General features: G+C 62.4%; 2 protein-coding genes across 3 annotated transcripts; both read left to right on the plus strand.

Annotated features, from left to right (window-relative positions):
• The first annotated feature begins 93 nt into the window (after positions 1-93).
• On the plus strand, positions 94-12,677 carry HGS (hepatocyte growth factor-regulated tyrosine kinase substrate). Of its 2 annotated transcripts, none has more exons than XM_074343969.1 (21): positions 94-246; positions 1,704-1,788; positions 2,020-2,095; positions 2,387-2,479; positions 4,029-4,152; positions 4,738-4,790; positions 5,223-5,291; positions 5,935-6,059; positions 7,062-7,140; positions 7,214-7,312; positions 7,405-7,500; positions 8,096-8,134; positions 8,212-8,352; positions 8,451-8,510; positions 9,003-9,210; positions 9,558-9,871; positions 9,952-10,129; positions 10,836-10,969; positions 11,058-11,177; positions 11,388-11,477; positions 11,979-12,677. In XM_074343969.1, the coding sequence occupies exons 1-21, from the start codon at positions 210-212 to the stop codon at positions 12,087-12,089; spliced, it is 2,331 nt and encodes a 776-aa protein (XP_074200070.1). In that variant the 5' UTR covers positions 94-209; the 3' UTR covers positions 12,090-12,677. The 2 variants fall into 2 exon arrangements, with proteins under 2 accessions (XP_074200070.1, XP_074200071.1); XM_074343970.1 differs by lacking the exon at positions 11,979-12,677 and adding an exon at positions 11,771-11,968.
• A 1,220-nt stretch (positions 12,678-13,897) lies between these two features.
• On the plus strand, positions 13,898-17,424 carry MRPL12 (mitochondrial ribosomal protein L12). The gene is made up of 5 exons (XM_074343997.1): positions 13,898-14,160; positions 14,759-14,945; positions 15,120-15,203; positions 16,949-17,080; positions 17,156-17,424. The coding sequence occupies exons 1-5, from the start codon at positions 14,087-14,089 to the stop codon at positions 17,270-17,272; spliced, it is 594 nt and encodes a 197-aa protein (XP_074200098.1). The 5' UTR covers positions 13,898-14,086; the 3' UTR covers positions 17,273-17,424.

Raw genomic sequence — 17,424 nt, forward strand, 5'->3', positions numbered from 1 at the left:
CTCATTGGATAGGTCTCACCTCCTGCCTTCTCATTGGTTCATGGCTCTTATCAACTCAGCAGGCGCGGCCCAACTGGCGCCCAGCAGCACACGGACCCGCCCGGAGACGTACGCGGGCGCGCGCCCGAGGGGGAGGCGGAAGCGGAAGTCGGGGGCGCGCCGGCTCGCAGCAGGGACCGCCGCGGCGTCGGATCGGGGTCCGGGTCGCCATGGGGCGCGGCAGCGGCACCTTCGAGCGTCTCCTAGGTAACGCGGCCCCCGCGACCCCCGTGGGAAAGCCTCCCGGCCCCCGCGCCCCGGGGCGGCCGCCGCGCGCCCCGGGCCCTGGGCGGGCGCGCCGGCGACGCAGGGCACGGCGGTCCGGGGCGCGGGCCTGGCGCCGGCCCGAGGGCGTGAGGGTCGCGCAGGAGACCGACCAGGAGCCCCGGGGGAACGACCGGCAGCGTCCGACCGAGCGGGCCTCACGTCCTGAGTCACGGAACCGGGTGACTCAGGCAAACAGTGAAACCTCAATAGGCCCTCTCGCTCTAGGAAAGCCTAGGTTGCGTGGGATCTGGGAGTTCTGACCCAGACATGGGGTCCCGAAGGGTGGAGCCAGCAGTGTCCTTTCTGGGGCCTGCCAGGCCTTTTGGGGCGCTGCTTCCCTGGGGAGCCAGACTAGCGCCGTGGGTCCCTGTTTGGCTCCAGGAAGCGTCTGGGGCTTAGGAAGGCGTTCCCTGCGTTGGGGTGGGTAGCTGATCCTTCTGAGGCTCTGAGAGGTCGCAGGTTTTAGGAAGGAAAAGGAATGTTCATGGGCAAATCCCCCACCCTCGATGAAACTGTGTGTGCTCTGTGTTTGGGACAGGCGCTGTGGGTGCTTCCCTGGTCTGCCTGAGCCCACCCTCCTTTTTCCTTGAATGTGGTTTTGGAGGAGACCTCAGTGGAACATGCAGGCTGAGGAACTCAGCTTATGGGGTGGTTCAGCCCTTTGGTGGTCCACCCAGAAGTTACTGCCAGATCAATACCGATCATTTGTAGGACTCGAGGGGAGGTGGTGCTGGCTGGGCTGGAGCAGCAGCGCCTCACAGCACATCTGTCTGACACAGAGGAGAGGGGTTGGCTGGAGAACTCTCCTTGGCAGGTCCATCCTGTCTTCACCCCACAAAACATTTGAAGCAGAGGGCTGGGGTCCACACTGCATCTCTCTCCAGCCATGCCCCAGCTGTGGGCTAGTTAGGTAGGCTAAACCTCGGAAAAACCAGGGGCTCTGAGGGATAGGGCAGCAGAGCTCTTTTTGCGAAGAGGCATCTGAGTACAGTGTTGAACCTGGACTCTGTCCGCAGCGAGCTGTGTGACTTCAGGCAGCATCTTCCCCTCTCTGTGTCATTTTGTCTGTAAGAAAGTAGAAATAGCGACTGATTCGTAAGGTTCTGTAAGGGTTAAATGAGTTCACATAAAGTGTTCGAAACAGCATTTGGTTTGTGACAAGTATGTGGTAGGCATTTTCTGTTCTTGTTTTCCAAGTTATCTGTTTCCATTTTGGGGAGGATCGCACCCTTGTGGTTATTGCCATGAGACAGGAAGATTTTTAAGTGGTTTTCCATTTGATCTAAATGTCTAACATGGGAAGGAGGCAGTCCCTCCTGCCTGTCACTGAGCTGGGGGGCCACCTAGGGAGTCACAGAGCAGGATGAGCCCCCATAACAAGTGCGTTTTTGCCTTAGACAAAGCGACCAGCCAGCTTCTTCTGGAGACTGACTGGGAGTCCATCCTCCAGATCTGCGATCTGATCCGCCAGGGGGACACACAGTGAGTGCCCGCTCACCTCCCGAGGGCTGGACGACTGTGTGGTCTGCACGCTGGGGTCTTCGAGATCTTGGGGTTATTAAAGGACTTCTGTGCAGCTTGGAAGCGTGTGGTCACCTGCACGACTGCCTGAGGTCTCAAGGACCGGATGGCGGCTGGGCTTTTTCTGAGTCTCAGAGACTGTGTTCTCTCTCCCTTTCTGTTTCTGCTTTTGCTGTGGCTCTTTCCTGTCAGAGCCAAATATGCCGTGAGTTCCATCAAGAAGAAAGTCAACGACAAGAACCCCCACGTGGCCCTGTACGCCCTGGAGGTAACCAGACTCCTTTCGTCAACCATGGGGATGTCAGGGCTGGGTGGACTGCCAGCAGTGGAGGCACCGGGGGGTGAGGGCAGCCCCGGTGGAGCGCCGGGATGAGGGCGAGGCTGCTGCACGCAGGCCCCGAGGCTGACTCCATTGTCTGTCGTTGGTTATAAAATGTGGAGTTAGAAGGGCCGCAAGTACCCTGGCTGGGCCTTCCCCGGAGGCTGCCTGTGGGCTTTCCCGTCCGGCTGGGTGGCCTGAAGGCCCTGTCGAGGCCCACCTTCTCGCTGGGTTCTGCAGGTCATGGAGTCTGTGGTGAAGAACTGTGGCCAGACGGTCCACGACGAGGTGGCCAACAAGCAGACCATGGAGGAGCTGAAGGAGCTGCTGAAGGTGAGCACCCTGCAGGGACCGGAGAGGCCTGACCTGGGGTGTGCCAACCCGCACATGGGCTTCTCGGGGGTTGCGTGGCAGGCACAGTGCCAGGCACAGTGGAAGAGGAATGTCCATGGCACCTGCCTGATGAGGTCAAGCCTTACGGGAAGCCAGCTGGGGCTCTTCCAAGGGGTGCAGAGGAGACCCCACTCCTCCTGCGAGGTTAGGAAGGTTTCTTGGAGGCAGGAGCTGAGTTTTGAAGGGCAGAGGACGCTCACTGAGCAGCAGAGAAGGTGGGGAAGTAGTCTTGGCATGTGGCCGCGGACAGGAGATGCCAGTGGAGGCCTTGGGGGCTCCAAAGGGTTTGGGAAGGCCCCTGAGCAGGAAGGCACACAAGTCCAGTGTGCTTGTGGCGGAAGAGTTGGGGGTGCAGCAGAGCAGGGACGCTGGGGCAGTGGGTTTCACACCTGCCCAGGCCAAGGAGAGAAAGTCCTCCAGGGCCCCAAGGGCTCACCCAGGGGGGTCAAGTTCGCTGCCTGCCTGCAGGGATTATGACGTGGGTGCTGACACTGGGAGGTTGTGTGATGCAGAGTTGGGCAGTGCAGCCATCCTTGGAAGTGAAGGGCTCCCCATGGACATGAGGCTGCCAGGGTGGGCAACTGTCTCTGCTGCCATCGGGTGCCCTCGGGTCTCGTGGCCAGGAGTCTGTCTGGGGCTGAGCTGACAGTGGGGCTTCTCCGAGGCCCTGACTGGTGACCTTGGTGGAGGAATTGGGACCTGCCCTCCCCATTGGGCACAGTTGTGCCCTGTTCGTGCTGCGTGTGGCTGCGGCCCTTGGAGAAGCAGAGCTGCCGCAGGAAGGGGGTCCACTGACCTGACACGGATTACAGGGAAGAGGGGCAAGCCGGGTGCGTGAGCTGCAGTCGGTGTCTCCACAAAGCAGCTTTCTCAGTCCGCCATCCTGAGCGCCGAGTGTGGACGGCGTCCCCAAGAGAGGCTTAGAAATGTGATTAGCTGCGCTTTAACCTGCTGAGGTGATGGCTTTGTATGTGGGGAACTTTTTGGAGCTGCCGCCCCCACCACGTGCCTGGGGTGGCTGTGCCTGGAGGGCAGGGCTGGCCAGCTGGGCGTTTGCTCCCTCAGCCTGGCTGGCTCTGCCTGTTCGAGGTGGCCATTAGTGGCACCAGAGTGGGTTTTAGGCTGAAGGGCTCCCGAGGTGGTTGGATGGAGTCCTGGGCGGGGTTGAGAGAGCAGGTAGTTCTAGTACAGCAGGAATTAGGTTGGAAAGCCGTCTCTTCCGGGACCCCTGGCTTCTGCCAGCAGTTAGAGACAAGTTCAGGCCCTGCGCGGACAGACAGGTACAGTGGATCTGTCCTTAGAGACAGGGTGCCCTGGAGAAGGCCTGTGTCTAGGGAGGATGGTCAGTCCATGGCCCCAGTGCTCACCTCTGCCAGCCCCGTATGTCAGAGTAGTGGGGTCTTCCAGCCGCCTCCCCGTACTGAGATGTCTCTGGTACCTGCATCCTCCAAGGCCCCCCTTCCCCCCCTTCTCTCTCCTCTCTCTGCAGAGGCAGGTAGAAGTAAATGTCCGAAACAAGATCCTGTACTTGATCCAGGCCTGGGCACACGCCTTCCGGAATGAACCCAAGTACAAGGTGGTCCAGGACACGTACCAAATCATGAAGGTGGAAGGTGAGCGGGGAGGCTGGGCAGGAGGGTCCAGTCCCAGGCTCAGGATGCACCCTGCACCAGGCGGGCCCAAGGGAGGCTGTGTCCACCCCACCCAGGCTGGGGGCTGCTCCTCTCCGTGGGAGCAGCGGTGGCCTCAGTGCAGCTCTGGGCACCTGAGCCCCTGCTTTCTGGGCCTCATGCCCCATCAGGGCAGGGGTCGGGCAGTGCAGTGGTGAGTTGACGGAGGAGCTGGGTTCCGAGAGGGGGACCTGGCTCCCCAGAGGAGGATGGGGGTGGCTAGGACGCATGGTCGGGGGAGGTCTGGAGAGCAGGTGGCAAGAGTACCAGACCTGAGTGTGAGGACGAACCAGCAGGAGGAGGCCGCGGCCTGCGTCCCACTGGGGCCTCAGGTTCGGCCAGTGTGGAGCTGACTGGCTGTTGAGGGCACAGCAGGCGCCAGCCCGGAGGGGAGGCGTTGGGGAGGCAGATACCGAGAGCCAGGACACAGCTCCTGAAAGCCTCAGGGCAGGTGGGCGAGGACCGGAGAGGCTGAGAGCCTCGCGTGCAGGGTGGCCCTTGGCCATGACAGTGGCCTCCTCTCTCCAGGACACGTCTTCCCCGAGTTCAAGGAGAGTGACGCCATGTTTGCGGCAGAGAGAGTGAGTCCGCAGGGCACTGGGGTCCAGGGACTGGGTGGCTCTGAGGAAGCAGAAGGGGCCCTGGGACCCGGGCTTTTTGGGAGCAGGGGAGCTGCTGCTGGTCTTGAGAAGGAGAACGCTGACCTTGCCGAGTGGAACGTTCGTCTCTGCAGGCGGAGACGGGAACCCGGTTCACGGTGCCCTAGGGCTGCAGCTCGCGGGCTCACAAAGTTAAAACATAGTGACACGTCTCCAGAGCTGGGGGAAGTCTAGCTGTCGTGTCTTTAGAAAGGAAATGTCTTTGGAGGGGGCGCCTTTCTCGAGTTCTTCCTTTGTCTGCAGTGACTTGGCTCCAGTCCCCTGCCCACACCAGGGTCTTCTCCCACCTGTGGGAAGTGGGAATCTTGGCAGGGAGGGCCGGGGCTGGGTGACCCTGACTCTGCCCGTCCCCAGGCCCCAGACTGGGTGGATGCTGAGGAATGCCACCGCTGCCGGGTACAGTTTGGGGTCGTGACCCGCAAGGTGAGTGCGCCTGCCCCGGGGGAGGGTCCCCAGGCCACCCATTGCTGTCATGAGGCCACTGCACCCACGCATGGTCCTTCTCCTCTTGGGGACCTGGTAGGGGGGAGCACATTGAGCCCCCAGCTGTGTGGTGAGCATAGTCACCTTGGGGTCCTGTGTCTGATGGTCGGTGCCCTTGGGTAAAGTTTGGGCCAGGCTACACGCCCCCGGAAACACTCTGGGTCTGCGTTCCCTCAACCAACAGCCCGTTAGCCGAGTCTTCTCGGCTGACTCAGCCTGTCCGGCTTGGACGCTCGGGCCACCGTCTCTTCCCACCCAAGTCCAGGCTGGCCGTGGCGAGGGCTGGGCCCGGGCGTCTGAGCAGACTCACCACACCCACCGCCCACCAAAACTCTTGTTTGTCAGGGCAGTTCACGTTTTTTGTAAACTTTCTTCTTTTCAATATATACTTACTTCCCCCAAATGGAGGCTGTAGTCGGGGGCTTGGAAGTGTGCCCTACTCCCCCAGGGCCTCTGGCCTCCCAGGCCCTTCTGCCCACCCCGGCCTGGGAGGCCCAGCCTACGGTGTCTGCAGTGGGTGGTGCTGGGCAGAGTGGGCACGAAGGGGGACGGACCGGCCGCCCTGACCTGCCCTGTGTTGCAGCACCACTGCCGGGCGTGTGGCCAGATCTTCTGTGGCAAGTGCTCCTCCAAGTACTCAACCATCCCCAAGTTTGGCATCGAGAAGGAAGTGCGGGTGTGCGAGCCCTGCTATGAGCAGCTCAACAAGTGAGTCCCCCATGGGCTCTGGAGCCGGGCCGGCCTTCTGTCTCCACTGTCTGGGGGGCCCACCCGGGCCCTGCTCCCACGGCCCTGCCAGACTCGGGGCAGAGCCAGACGGGCGCCCGGGGTCTGAAACCAGCCGGCCAGGTGCTTGAGTTTGTCTTTCTAAGTTTCTGGTTTGGAAATAAAACTTAAAGAAGAGGTGGCGGGAGTGGTTAGAAGACCCCACGTGGACGCCCCCTCCCCCCAGTCCCCTGGTGGCCCCGTTGACTTATGTACCTGCCCCGCTTGCTTGTGTCCCTGTGCACGCGCCTTGTGTCCTGAACCGGTTGAGGGTGGGCAGCAGGCCCCGGACCCCCACCCCTCGACCTCCCACGTGGCCTCCCAAGGGGCATGTTCTCCTCACAGTCGTGGAGTTGGGGCGTCTGGCGTCAGTAGGTGCCGACACCTACTGTTCGGGCTTCCCGAGTCCCAGGAGTGTTCCCTGGCAGTTCTGTTCTGTCAGGACTGGTCACCTCAGCTGCCTAACCCGGCTGTGCCTCAGCCCCCTCATCTTCCATGACAGGACATTGCCCGGGTTCAGGCTGTCGTAGTGTCTCTGGGTGTGGGTCCGAGGTTTCCTCGTGATTAGGGTCGGGCTCTGTGCGGTTGGTCTGGAGGCCCCGCTGTCTGCCTGTCCCAGCGCCCGGTGTGGGTCCTGACCCCCAGAGAGGTGGTGTCCGCGGGCCGTTCTACGGGGAGGCCTTTCCGTGGGCCGTGGCCTGGCCAGGTGGGTGTCAGAGCCTCGCTTCCAGGAGAGAGGCTGCAGCACAGGCTGGTGACCCGCCCGGAGCCCTACAGCCTGGAGGTGGACAGCTGCTTTGAGGGTCCAGCTACTCTCCGGAGTGGCCGGTGGAACCTCTGTCATCCTTCTGTGGGGACATGGGAGGGAAGCCGAGGCAGTGTCCTCGAGAACTTGGGGGCCCGGCGTCTGGTGCCTGGTTACCCACGGTGTCCTGTCTCCTCCAGGAAAGCGGAGGGAAAGGCTGCCTCATCAACGGAGCTGCCCCCGGAGTACCTGACCAGTCCCCTGTCCCAGCAGTCCCAGGTACCTCCCGGGCCCCAGGCTGCGCCTCGCTCCTGGGCCCCGGGCACCCCGCCCACCTGCCCTGCCTTCCCAGCTGCCCCCCAAGAGGGATGAGACGGCCCTGCAGGAGGAGGAGGAGCTGCAGCTGGCACTGGCCCTATCGCAGTCAGAGGCCGAGGAGAAGGAGAGGATGGTGAGCTGGGGATGGGGGCAGAGGCAGGTGGAGGGCAGTGGGGGTGGCCGAGAGGAGCACCTGGCGACACCCTCTTCCTGGTTCTCCTGCAGAGACAGAAGTCGGCCTACACTGCGTACCCTAAGGCGGAGCCCGCGCCCGTGGCCTCGTCAGCGCCCCCTGCCAGCAGCCTGTACTCTTCACCCGTGGTGAGCCGCCCCAGCCTCGCCTTAGACGCCTTCCCGTGGTGGGTGGGAGGGTGTGGGGGGCAGGCGCTGGGGCAAGGACACAGCGTCTCGCCGGCAGTGGTCATGGTGCAGCTTGGCTCTCACAGGCCTCTGCTCCCTGGCTGGGGCCCCTGTCGGGCAGAGGACGATGCAAAGGTAGGAGAAGGTGGGGAGCCTGGGGTCACAAGGGCCCTGCCTTTTTCTAGCCTCCCTTGCAGCCCTCACAGGCCTGCTTTCTGGGGGTTGGCCCAACCTCTCTCTGGCCCCAGTCCCGTCTGTAGAAAGTGGGTGGGTAGCAGGTGGGACAGAAGGTTCAGAAAGTTATTTGCAAGTTGTGCAGGGCTCCAGGGGTGGGGCCGAGAGTGGCCCTGCCCCTGCCCCTTGGGTGTTGGAGGGTTCTTGGGAGGGCTGGCGCGGCACCACCCTGCACCTTGTGTACAGCCCCTTGGGGACTGGACTGGCTCTGGCCAGCCTCTGGGGTCCACTGTCAGCACTGCGCCATCCAGGCTTCCTGAGCGACGGCCAGGGTTGCTGCTTCTCTGGCCCACGGCCCCTCACACCCCCCACGTCTCCCCAGAACTCGTCGGCGCCTCTGGCTGAGGACATCGACCCCGAGGTGAGGACGCCCTGCAGGTGGCAATTTCCCCTCACTGCCTCCTGGCCCTCGAGAGTGACCCCCTTTTGCCCGTGCAGCTCGCCCGGTACCTCAACCGCAACTACTGGGAGAAGAAGCAGGAGGAGGCTCGGAGGAGCCCCACGCCATCCGCGCCAGTGCCCCTGACAGAGCCCACTGTCCAGCCCACCGAGGGCCTCTCAGGCCCTGCGAGCGTGGAGGTGAGGGGCTGCTCTCGGGCTGCTGCCCGCAGTCCTTGGGACGGCGGCACAGGGACAGGCCGAAGGTGGAACCCCACTCACCCTCCGGTCTCTTCCAGACTCCCCTCCCGGAGATGGACCCTCAGCCTGTAACTCCCGCCGGTGGCTCCTTCAGTGAGGTAAGCTGCGGCTCCCTCCTTGGGTTAGGGGAAATCTGGGTGTCTGGGAGCACAGAGTGTCAGGAGGGCCGAGTGGTGCCTGCAGTGGCCTCCTGGAGCTGGGCTTCTCCGGCTCAGAACCCTCCATCAGCTCTGTCTGGGCTGGCTGTGGGCCAGAGCTCGGACACTCGTAGCCTACCCTGAACGATCAGAATACTCTAGGGCAGCCCAGAACCACCGGGACAAGTCTGGGGCCTTCCTGGGGCTGTGCATTTTGTTGCCCATTGGAATAAGAGACCAGGGCCGGGCAGCTTCGTCTCAGCCACGCTGTGCTATGGTCCTGTTTCCTCACTTGTGAGCCGTGTGCTGAGGGTGCCTCTCAGAGCTGCCAGGAGCACCCGGTCAGGTGGGCAGCAGGCTCGGAGCTCAGTGCCTGGTAGATCCGGACGGAGGGTCCCTGCTCGGGCCTGGGGACGCGGGAGGTGCTCACCAGACCGCACTGTGCCCCCGCAGTACCAGAACGGGGAGTCGGAGGAGAGCCACGCACAGTTCCTGAAGGCCCTGCAGAACGCTGTTACCACCTTTGTCAACCGCATGAAGAGCAACCACGTGCGAGGCCGCAGCATCACCAACGATTCGGCCGTGCTGTCGCTCTTCCAGTCCATCAATGGCATGCACCCCCAGCTGCTCGAGCTGCTCAACCAGCTGGACGAGCGCAGGCGTAGGTGCCACGGGGCTCCGGTCAGGGACCACTGCACCCACTCAGGGCTGGGGGTGCCTTCTGGGCCAGGCGTTGTCAGGCCGGGAGAGGCGTGGGCCTCGGGCTCCATAGCAGGCCACCCCCGTGGCAGGAAATACCCCCTAAGCGCAGGCCAGCCAGCCCAGGGGAGAGAGTGTGCGCGCGTGCGCGTGTACGCCCTTCCTGGAGCCCAGCTGCCCGCTGCCCTGCTGACAAGCACTCGGCGGGGCCGAGGGAGGCCCAGGCAGTTCCCGGAGCAGGTGCCCACCGCTGAGCAGCCCGTGCTTCCGGCCAATGCCAGGGCCCCCCCGCTCTGCCCTCCCCCGCAGTGTACTACGAGGGGCTGCAGGACAAGCTGGCGCAGATCCGGGATGCCCGGGGGGCCCTCAGCGCTCTGCGGGAGGAGCACCGGGAGAAGCTGCGCCGTGCGGCCGAGGAGGCGGAGCGCCAGCGCCAGATCCAGCTGGCCCAGAAGCTGGAAATCATGCGGCAGAAGAAGCAGGAGTACCTGGAGGTGCAGCGGCAGCTGGCCATCCAGCGCCTGCAGGAGCAGGAGAAGGAGCGGCAGATGCGCCTGGAGCAGCAGAAGCAGACCATCCAGATGCGGGCCCAGATGCCCGCCTTCTCCCTGCCCTATGCCCAGGCACGTGCCCAGCCTTGCCCCGCGCCCTCGGGGGACGCCGGGGACCGAGAACTGCTCTGACAGCCTGTCTCTGTCCTCAGCTCCAGGCCATGCCCGCGGCAGGGGGCGTGCTGTACCAGCCCTCAGGCCCCGCAAGCTTCGCAGGGACCTTCAGCCCCGCGGGCTCAGTTGAGGGCTCCCCCATGCACGCCATGTACATGAGCCAGGCGGCTCCGGCCGCCGGCAGCCCCTACGCCAGCATGCCCGGGGCCACAGCAGGTAACGGGCTGGCGGGCGGTGGGGGAGCCGTGGAGCAGTCAAGACGAGCCCAGATCACTACCCTGTTCTGTTTTCCCTCGGTGTGATGTCAGACTTAATAGAAGAGCGGTTCAGAGAGGTGCTCAGGTTCCCCGGGTGTGCCCATGCCCCACCCTGCCTCTTCCCATGCGCACTCGCTTCTGGCCCAGGTTAGGGTGAGTGGCAAGCGGGGCGTCCTCTATTGTTAGAGGCTTTAGTGTGTTTCCTCAACCAGGATGCTCCCGTGTAGCCTGGGCACAGACGCCAGGCCAGGGGCTTCTCAGGCCATGGTGTGACTGTGTCCACCCCAGCTCGGCTCTCATGCATGGCCCCAGACACCCTTTGTGCCAACAGGAAACCTGTCATGTGTTGTGTTCAGCTGTTCTGCCTCATTCATCTCCTTTAATCTAGAACATTCCTCAGTCTGCCCTAGGGTTCTGTGACAGACTTCCCAAAGAGCACCGGCCCCACCATCTTGCAGACCACCCGTCAGTTTGGGTGTCGGGTCTCCTGACGGCACACGTTGCAGGGGTCTCTCCCGTCCTCCTCGGTTTCATTTATCACCCTCTTGTGAGAACGTGAAACATGAACTTGGTTCCAAAGTCACAATGAAAAGGACAACTTAGAGGAAGGCCCCCCCGCACCCCCCACCCTCAGGGTGGGGGCTCATGCCTCCTTTCCCCTGCAGATCCCAGCATGGTGAGCGCCTACATGTACCCAGCGGGGGCCGCTGGCACCCAGGCAGCCCCCCAGGGCCCCCCAGGGCCCACCGCCAGCCCAGCCTACTCGTCCTACCAGCCCACCCCTACGCAGGGGTACCAGGTAGGCGGGTGGGCCACGTCTCTCCCCACAAAGCCGCACTGTGAGGCACTTGGGCCCAGCTCTCTCCCGTTCCCCCTTCCCTCCACAGAACGTGGCCTCCCAGGCCCCGCAGAGCCTCCCGGCCATCTCCCAGCCCCCACAGTCAGGCACCATGGGTTACATGGGGAGCCAGTCCGTGTCCATGGGCTACCAGCCTTACAGCATGCAGGTGAGAGGCCGTGGCTGTGGGGTCGGCGGCCAGGGGCAGGCTGGGGACCCTTGGCAAGAGGCTGGGGGTGCACTGTCGGGCTCCGCCCTTCTCCCCACCATGTCCCCTCCACTGGGCTCTCTTTGCTGGTTGGCATTTGATTTTCCAAGTCAGAAGTGCTGTTTATCTGGTTTCAGAGCTCCCTTTTCAGGTTCATTTTATTCTCCACAGAACCTCATGACCACCCTCCCCAGCCAGGATGCATCTCTGCCACCCCCGCAGCAGCCCTACATCTCGGGGCAGCAGCCCATGTACCAGCAGGTGAGCCTCTCCCAGGGCCGCCATCACAGCTCATGACCCCAGGGAGGGCCGTGCTGGAAGCCAGCTCAGGGGGGCACAGGCTTCGCTCTGAGCCCCCAACGGCCGCGGGGCTGCCCTGGGAAGGCGGCCAGTGCTGGCGAGGACTGCTGCTTTGCAGGCAGAACCCGGACTTAAACACAGTCACACCTGGGGATGTCGAAACTGTGCGTTTACTTAAGAGCCCCAGGCCACATCAGTTCAACTCCATAGACGTTAATCAGAATTTCCTGGGGTCTGTGCTCTGCTGGGGACAGGAGGACCGGGAGCCCGTGACAAGTGGAAAGAGGGAGTCAAGAGACCACCGCTGGTGCAGCCCAGGCTGGGCCTAGTTGGGGGCCTGCAGACCTGGGGCAAGGTTGGGACACAAGTGTTCTAGAAGAGCCATTAGAGGCTGGGGAGGCGGGGGCCTAGGGAGGGAAGAGGGAGGGAGGACAGACCAACAGCCCCCATGTGTCCCCCCAGATGGCGCCCTCCAGCGGCCCTCCCCAGCAGCAGCCCCCAGTGGCCCAGCAGCCACCTGCACAGGGGCCACCGGTGCAGGGCAGCGAAGCCCAGCTCATCTCGTTTGACTGACCCTAGCCGGGGAGCTCGCCATCCAGAGTAACACTACGGTTCAAACCGCTGCCTCCGTCTCTTAACTAGCATCGTCCGCCCGCCTTGCTCTCTCCTCTCTTGCGTGTAGTGTCCCTGCTTCATGTGAGCTGGGGTGGCCCTTCATCCCAGGCCTCCTCCTTTGTTCTCGCCTGCTGGCTCCTCCTCCCCCCAGGCCTCATCCCTGTCCCTGTCTCCCTGAGTCCGTCTGACTTCTTTCCCTAGGGCTGGGCCTTGGGTAGGAGGGTGGAAGGGAAGGACCTTCTCTGAGAGGAAGCCCCCAGCCCCCTGTGTCAGGTCCTGCGATGGCTGGCGGGAGTGGGGTCTCTCTGCCTCACAGCTCTCGCCTTCCCACCCCCACCCATGAGACCGTGGGGCCTGTGACTCGTGTGAGTGCTCCCCAGAGCCCTCCAGTGTGGCCCCCCACGCTGTCAGCAGGGGTGCTCCTGGCCCTCACAGGAAGGCTGGGGGCCTGTCTCCAGCTTCTCTTCTTCTGAGCTGTCATCTCATCCAGTGCCCTGCTCAGTAGACGGAATGGAACAGTGATAATAAAACATCTTTCAACAAGTATTCAAGTGTCTGCTCAGAAGGCAGGTGGCGGGCAGCCAGTCCAACTCTAGATGGGGTGCCCCCAAAGGCCAGCCTGTCCCTTGCCCCAGGCCCAGTTCCACAGTCTCCACTAGTGGATGTTGCTCTGGCCTCAGCTGCAGATCTGCTCTTCCTCCCTGAGACCGAGCACCAAGGAGCTGTCCCTACAGGAGCTGAGCAACCATCCTGCCCACCCAGCCCTGCACTGCCCTGACTCCTGGGAGAGACTGGCAGGGCCCAGGGCTTCAGTCCGATTCTACAATGCTGGTTAGTTGTAGCCTAGGAAAAGTGTTTAAGACAATCCTGACATTTTGCACACCTTAAGTGCCCAAACCTCTTAGGTGACCTCCACATCAGCCCTTCTAAATAGGCACAGATAAGCTACTTGAGCTCAGGTCACAGGCAGGGCCAGGATCATCGGAACGCTGGGCAGAGGGCAGCCCTGCCTTCTCCACTCGACCTAAAGTGGGGGTCTGTTCCCCCTGGGCTCTTAAATCTGGGACAGCAGCGAGGGGGGCTGCCGCTTGCATTCAAGAGCAAAAGCAGAGGACTCAAGGGGCTGGGGACACCCACGTCCAGACGTTTGGGAGCTGGACGGACAGGGGGGCAGGACTGCAAAGGATTCAGAGCTGGAGGCAGAGCCCAAGCTTACAAATCCTCTTTTCCCAGGTGAAAGGCTGGCCCTTCCGCCAAGGACCCCATCCAGGCTCAGCTCAGTCACAACCCTTAGCCGATTCCCGAGCCCGCTGCGGGCTGGTCCCCCGGAGGGCGGCGGCCTCGCTCCCAGGGCGGCCCCGACAGGACAAAACGTGCCCCCGTGCTGCCTGGAAAAGCAGTCGCTTTAGGTACAAGAGGAAATCGAAGAGAAGGCGGCGCAGAGGGCAGGGCGCTCCTCCCGCTAGGTGACCACAAGCCGGGTCCCTGGAACAGACCTGCCGAGGAAGGGCACTGGGGACCCTCCGGCCCGCCCTGAGGCAGCGCAAACGTCACGAGCCCGGGCTCGGGGGGCAGGCGTCGCTGCGCTGTCCAACAAGGCCAGGTCCCGGCCCGTCGGAACCCGGCGCCAAGCCTCAGCCTTCTCCGGCCTTCGTTCGCCCAGCGCGCCACGGGCTGGAGCCGGCCGAGGCCGCCAACGCGGCTCTGCGCCTGCGCGGCCCGCTGCCTTGTGGGTAATCTCGAGGAGCGAGAGAAGGCAAGTCCAGGCGCGGCTAGAGCGTCCGCGCCCAGCTCTTAGGCCCCGCGACTCGGGCGGCTAGAGAGTCCTCCCCAGCTCATATGCTCGGCGGCTCTGGCGGCTAGAGTGTCGTCCGCAGCTCGCATGCCCCGTGGCTCGGGCGGCTAGAGCGTCCCTCCTCCTGGGATCCGCGTGTGACCTTCCCGCCCGCGGAGCGATGCTGCGGGCGGCCGCAAGCCCCCTGTGGGGGCCGTGTCTCGGGCTTCGGGCCGCCGCGCTCCTCCTCGCCAGGTACTGCGGGCCGCTGAGGGCCGGGCAGGCGGGCAGGGTTGGGGCCTTCGGCCGGGCACCGACGGTGCAGGTCGAGGCGGCGTCCGCGGGCGGCTGGCGGGAGGCCACTCCGGACTCGGCGGGTCCCGGCGGGGGTGCGCGGCATGGGGCCGCCGCCTGCCTACCGTCCAGTCGCGCGGGCCGCCGAGAGTGCGGGGGTGGCCCCGATGACCTTGGGCGGGTCCCTGCCCCTTTCCGGGCATCAGTTTCTCCCGGAACACAGTGACGTGCGAGGACTCCCTTGAGTGGATCCGGCGTTCGGTCGCCGGCGACCCCAGGTTCTGAAAGGCTTTGTGCTGCAAAATGCATTCAAGTAGCTGTCCTGCCAGCACGGGCTGACACGGCTCATTCAAACCGGAAACTTAACGTTGTGGGTGGCGTGTCTGCAAACAGCCATTTGGGTTAAAGTAGCTGGGAGATCCCTTTGTCCGCATGGACCCTGGAGTCTGAGGACCCTGGGTCGGCGCCAAGGAGCTAGACCTGAACTCATGGCACCTATCTGCCCGGCCTGTGTCATCCGCCCGTGCCAGGCTGACGGGTCTGTTTGAATGGGGGCTAGGCAACAGGTACCACGTGTCTGCGCCCTGAGGCTGATGAGATGCAGCAGCCGTCGAAGGGGGGAGGCCCTAGCTGGTGCGCCCCTGGATAACGCCCCCAAGGAGTACCCCCCCAAGATCCAGCAGCTAGTCCAGGACATTGCCAGCCTCACGCTGCTGGAGATCTCAGACCTCAACGAGCTCCTGAAGGTACAGCATCCCTGGCCTGGGTGGAGAAATCTGGGGTCCCTTCCTGGGGAACTTGAGAGTTTGGTAAATTGTCGAAAGTGGACTCCCCGAGTGTGAGGACTGTGCCAGGAGTGTCCCTGAGCGCGTCTGGGAGTGGCGGCCAGCTCCTGAAACTGCTCTCCTCTGTCCTTGCAGAAAACATTGAAGATTCAGGATGTCGGGTTCATGCCGATGGGTGGCGTGGCGCCGGGTGCTGCCCCTGCCGCGGCAGCCTCCGAGGTGAGCCCAGGCTGGGGTCCTGTGCACAGAAGAGTGTTTCTCTGGTGTCTGGCCCCATCTTGCCTCACCTCACGTAGCCAGGTTTCTCTTCTGTCCCTTTCCTGGGTTCTGCATCAGTCAACACGCCTTACAGATCTGTGTGCACTTTTTGGCTGTGGGCTCCCCTCCCTCCCTGTGACCTCCTCCCTGCCAAGGATGTGCAGGTCCCTGCCCATGTGGAGACCATGTTTGTTGTGAAGGGGAATAGTCCTTGAGTCACAGGAGAGGGGAAAGAAAAAAAGAAATTGTGCCAAACAGTAGGACAGTTATAAATGCTACAGGGAAGGAAGAAGCTTAAGGGAGGGGAGGGGAACAGTTTCAAGGAGGTGACACTCTGAGGGAGGACATGAGGATTTGAGGACAAGAACAAGGCATTCTCCACAGAGGGGTGGTGGACATGTGACCATGAAGTCTGTCGGGATGGAGCAGAGAGTGGGCACAGGGAGGGGGCATGTCCATCCTCTGGGTGCCTGGGACACGTTTGGGGCTCTTTGTGGAAACTAGAAGACTTGAATCCACAAACTAATTTGGGAGTTTTGGAGGAGGTTTTTGGGGGGGTTTTGCTTTTTTTTTGTTTACTTTTTCAATTTTTGTTATGGAAAATCTCATACTTATCCACGAATAGAAATAATAGCATGGTTGTTTTTATGCTCATCACCCAAGCTTGATAGTTATAAAGTTTTTGTCACATTTGCCCACCTGTCTGTTGAAGCTTATGACAGATTTCGGATTTGTCCCTCCTGTATCCCCGAGCATCCACATCTCATGGCACAGGTGTTTCCTCGTGTTGTCGTGTGCTGTTTGCACGTGGATGCAGCCAGCAGGGTTCCCACCCTAGCCTATTCGAGTGCCACCAATAGTTCCAGACTTTCCATACCCAAATCCAAACAAGGTCTGTGCTGCATTTGGTTGTTGGGTCTCTTGAACCTCTTAAATCCCGCTCTCAGCTCCCCTTCTGCCAGTCTTCACCCTACTGAGGAAACCAGCTCAGGGGTCCTGGAGAGCCGCCCCCATCCCAGGTGTGTCTGGTGGTTCCACCAGCATTATCTGTGCTGTGAGCTGGAAGGTGGCTTTACAGACTGAACATTTGGGGCAAGGGAAGAGAAAATTACCACGTGACTTATTTAAACTGGAGCGCGTCTAAGAACACTAATAATTGGACAGCAGCCCCACACCAGGGCTGTGTGGGCCCATGGGCCCTGCTCCAGCGGGTGCTGCAGTCCCCACGAGTGGCAGCAGGAGCTCTGCCATGCCTGTCGTCCCGTAGTTGGTTATTTGGTGAAGATGGAGCTGAACTTGGTCGTATGCCTGTCATCGGCGTGGCCTTGGGCTTGGCTGAAGACCACGGCAGGACCGTTTCTGCAAGGAAGCACTTTCGGTGTCACTCTTCCTGTCTTGTAACTTACAATTTTAAGGGACAGGGACCTAGAGTGCCGGTGGTGGGGGCAGAGGGCAGTTTCAGAGCAGCCTTTGGGAAATGGGAGGGCAGATGAGGGAGGGAGAGCACTGAGGGGTCCAGGGACTGGCCCGGCAGTAGCGTGGGCCTCTCTGGCCTGCCGTGGCCTCCCGCTGCAATTGTAGGCTTCACTGGGCTGCCCGCCTAGGCCTCACCTTTGGAGTTACAGGCCAGGATGGCCAGGGAGCGAATCCGCCTGCTTCACCCTGTCCTTTCTCACCCTGCCGCCACTTTGCCCTCCCTCCCCCAGGCAGCAGAAGACATCCCCAAACAAAAAGAACGGACACATTTCACTGTCCGCCTGACAGAGGCAAAGCCCATGGACAAAGTGAAGCTGATCAAGGAAATCAAGAACTACGTCCAGGGCATCAACCTCGTGCAGGTGCGTCTCCAGGCACCGCTCGGTTCCCCGGCCCCCTTCCCGGCCTAGGGTGGCTCTGACTTTGCTCTCTGGCAGGCAAAGAAGCTGGTGGAATCCCTGCCCCAGGAAATCAAAGCCAATGTGGCCAAGGCCGAGGCCGAGAAGATCAAGGCGGCCCTGGAGGCAGTGGGCGGCACCGTGGTTCTGGAGTAGGCCGTCCAGACGACTGTGGACCGGGTCCCAGGCGCTGGGCAGGGCTCCACCTGCTCCTCGCCCCGCACCCAGGCTCAGCGGACCCACTTGCGCTGGAGCAGAACCGGGTACCCGCACCATGTGGCCAGTTCCCTTCTGGGACAGACGATGGA

This window comes from Camelus bactrianus, chromosome 16 (genome assembly GCF_048773025.1).
Source record: "Camelus bactrianus isolate YW-2024 breed Bactrian camel chromosome 16, ASM4877302v1, whole genome shotgun sequence".
NCBI lineage: Eukaryota > Metazoa > Chordata > Mammalia > Artiodactyla > Camelidae > Camelus > Camelus bactrianus.

Excerpts from the sequence above, each read along its gene's own strand:
- HGS (XM_074343969.1), top strand. The coding sequence starts at position 210 with ATGGGGCGCGGCAGCGGCACCTTCGAGCGTCTCCTAG. Across the intron at positions 4,153-4,737 it reads CCAAATCATGAAGGTGGAAG|GACACGTCTTCCCCGAGTTC; the intron begins GTGAGCGGGGAG and ends TCCTCTCTCCAG. Across the intron at positions 11,178-11,387 it reads ACCAGCCTTACAGCATGCAG|AACCTCATGACCACCCTCCC; the intron begins GTGAGAGGCCGT and ends TATTCTCCACAG.
- MRPL12 (XM_074343997.1), top strand. The coding sequence starts at position 14,087 with ATGCTGCGGGCGGCCGCAAGCCCCCTGTGGGGGCCGTGTCTCGGGCTT. Across the intron at positions 14,161-14,758 it reads GCCGCGCTCCTCCTCGCCAG|GCAACAGGTACCACGTGTCT; the intron begins GTACTGCGGGCC and ends AATGGGGGCTAG. Across the intron at positions 15,204-16,948 it reads CTGCCGCGGCAGCCTCCGAG|GCAGCAGAAGACATCCCCAA; the intron begins GTGAGCCCAGGC and ends TCCCTCCCCCAG.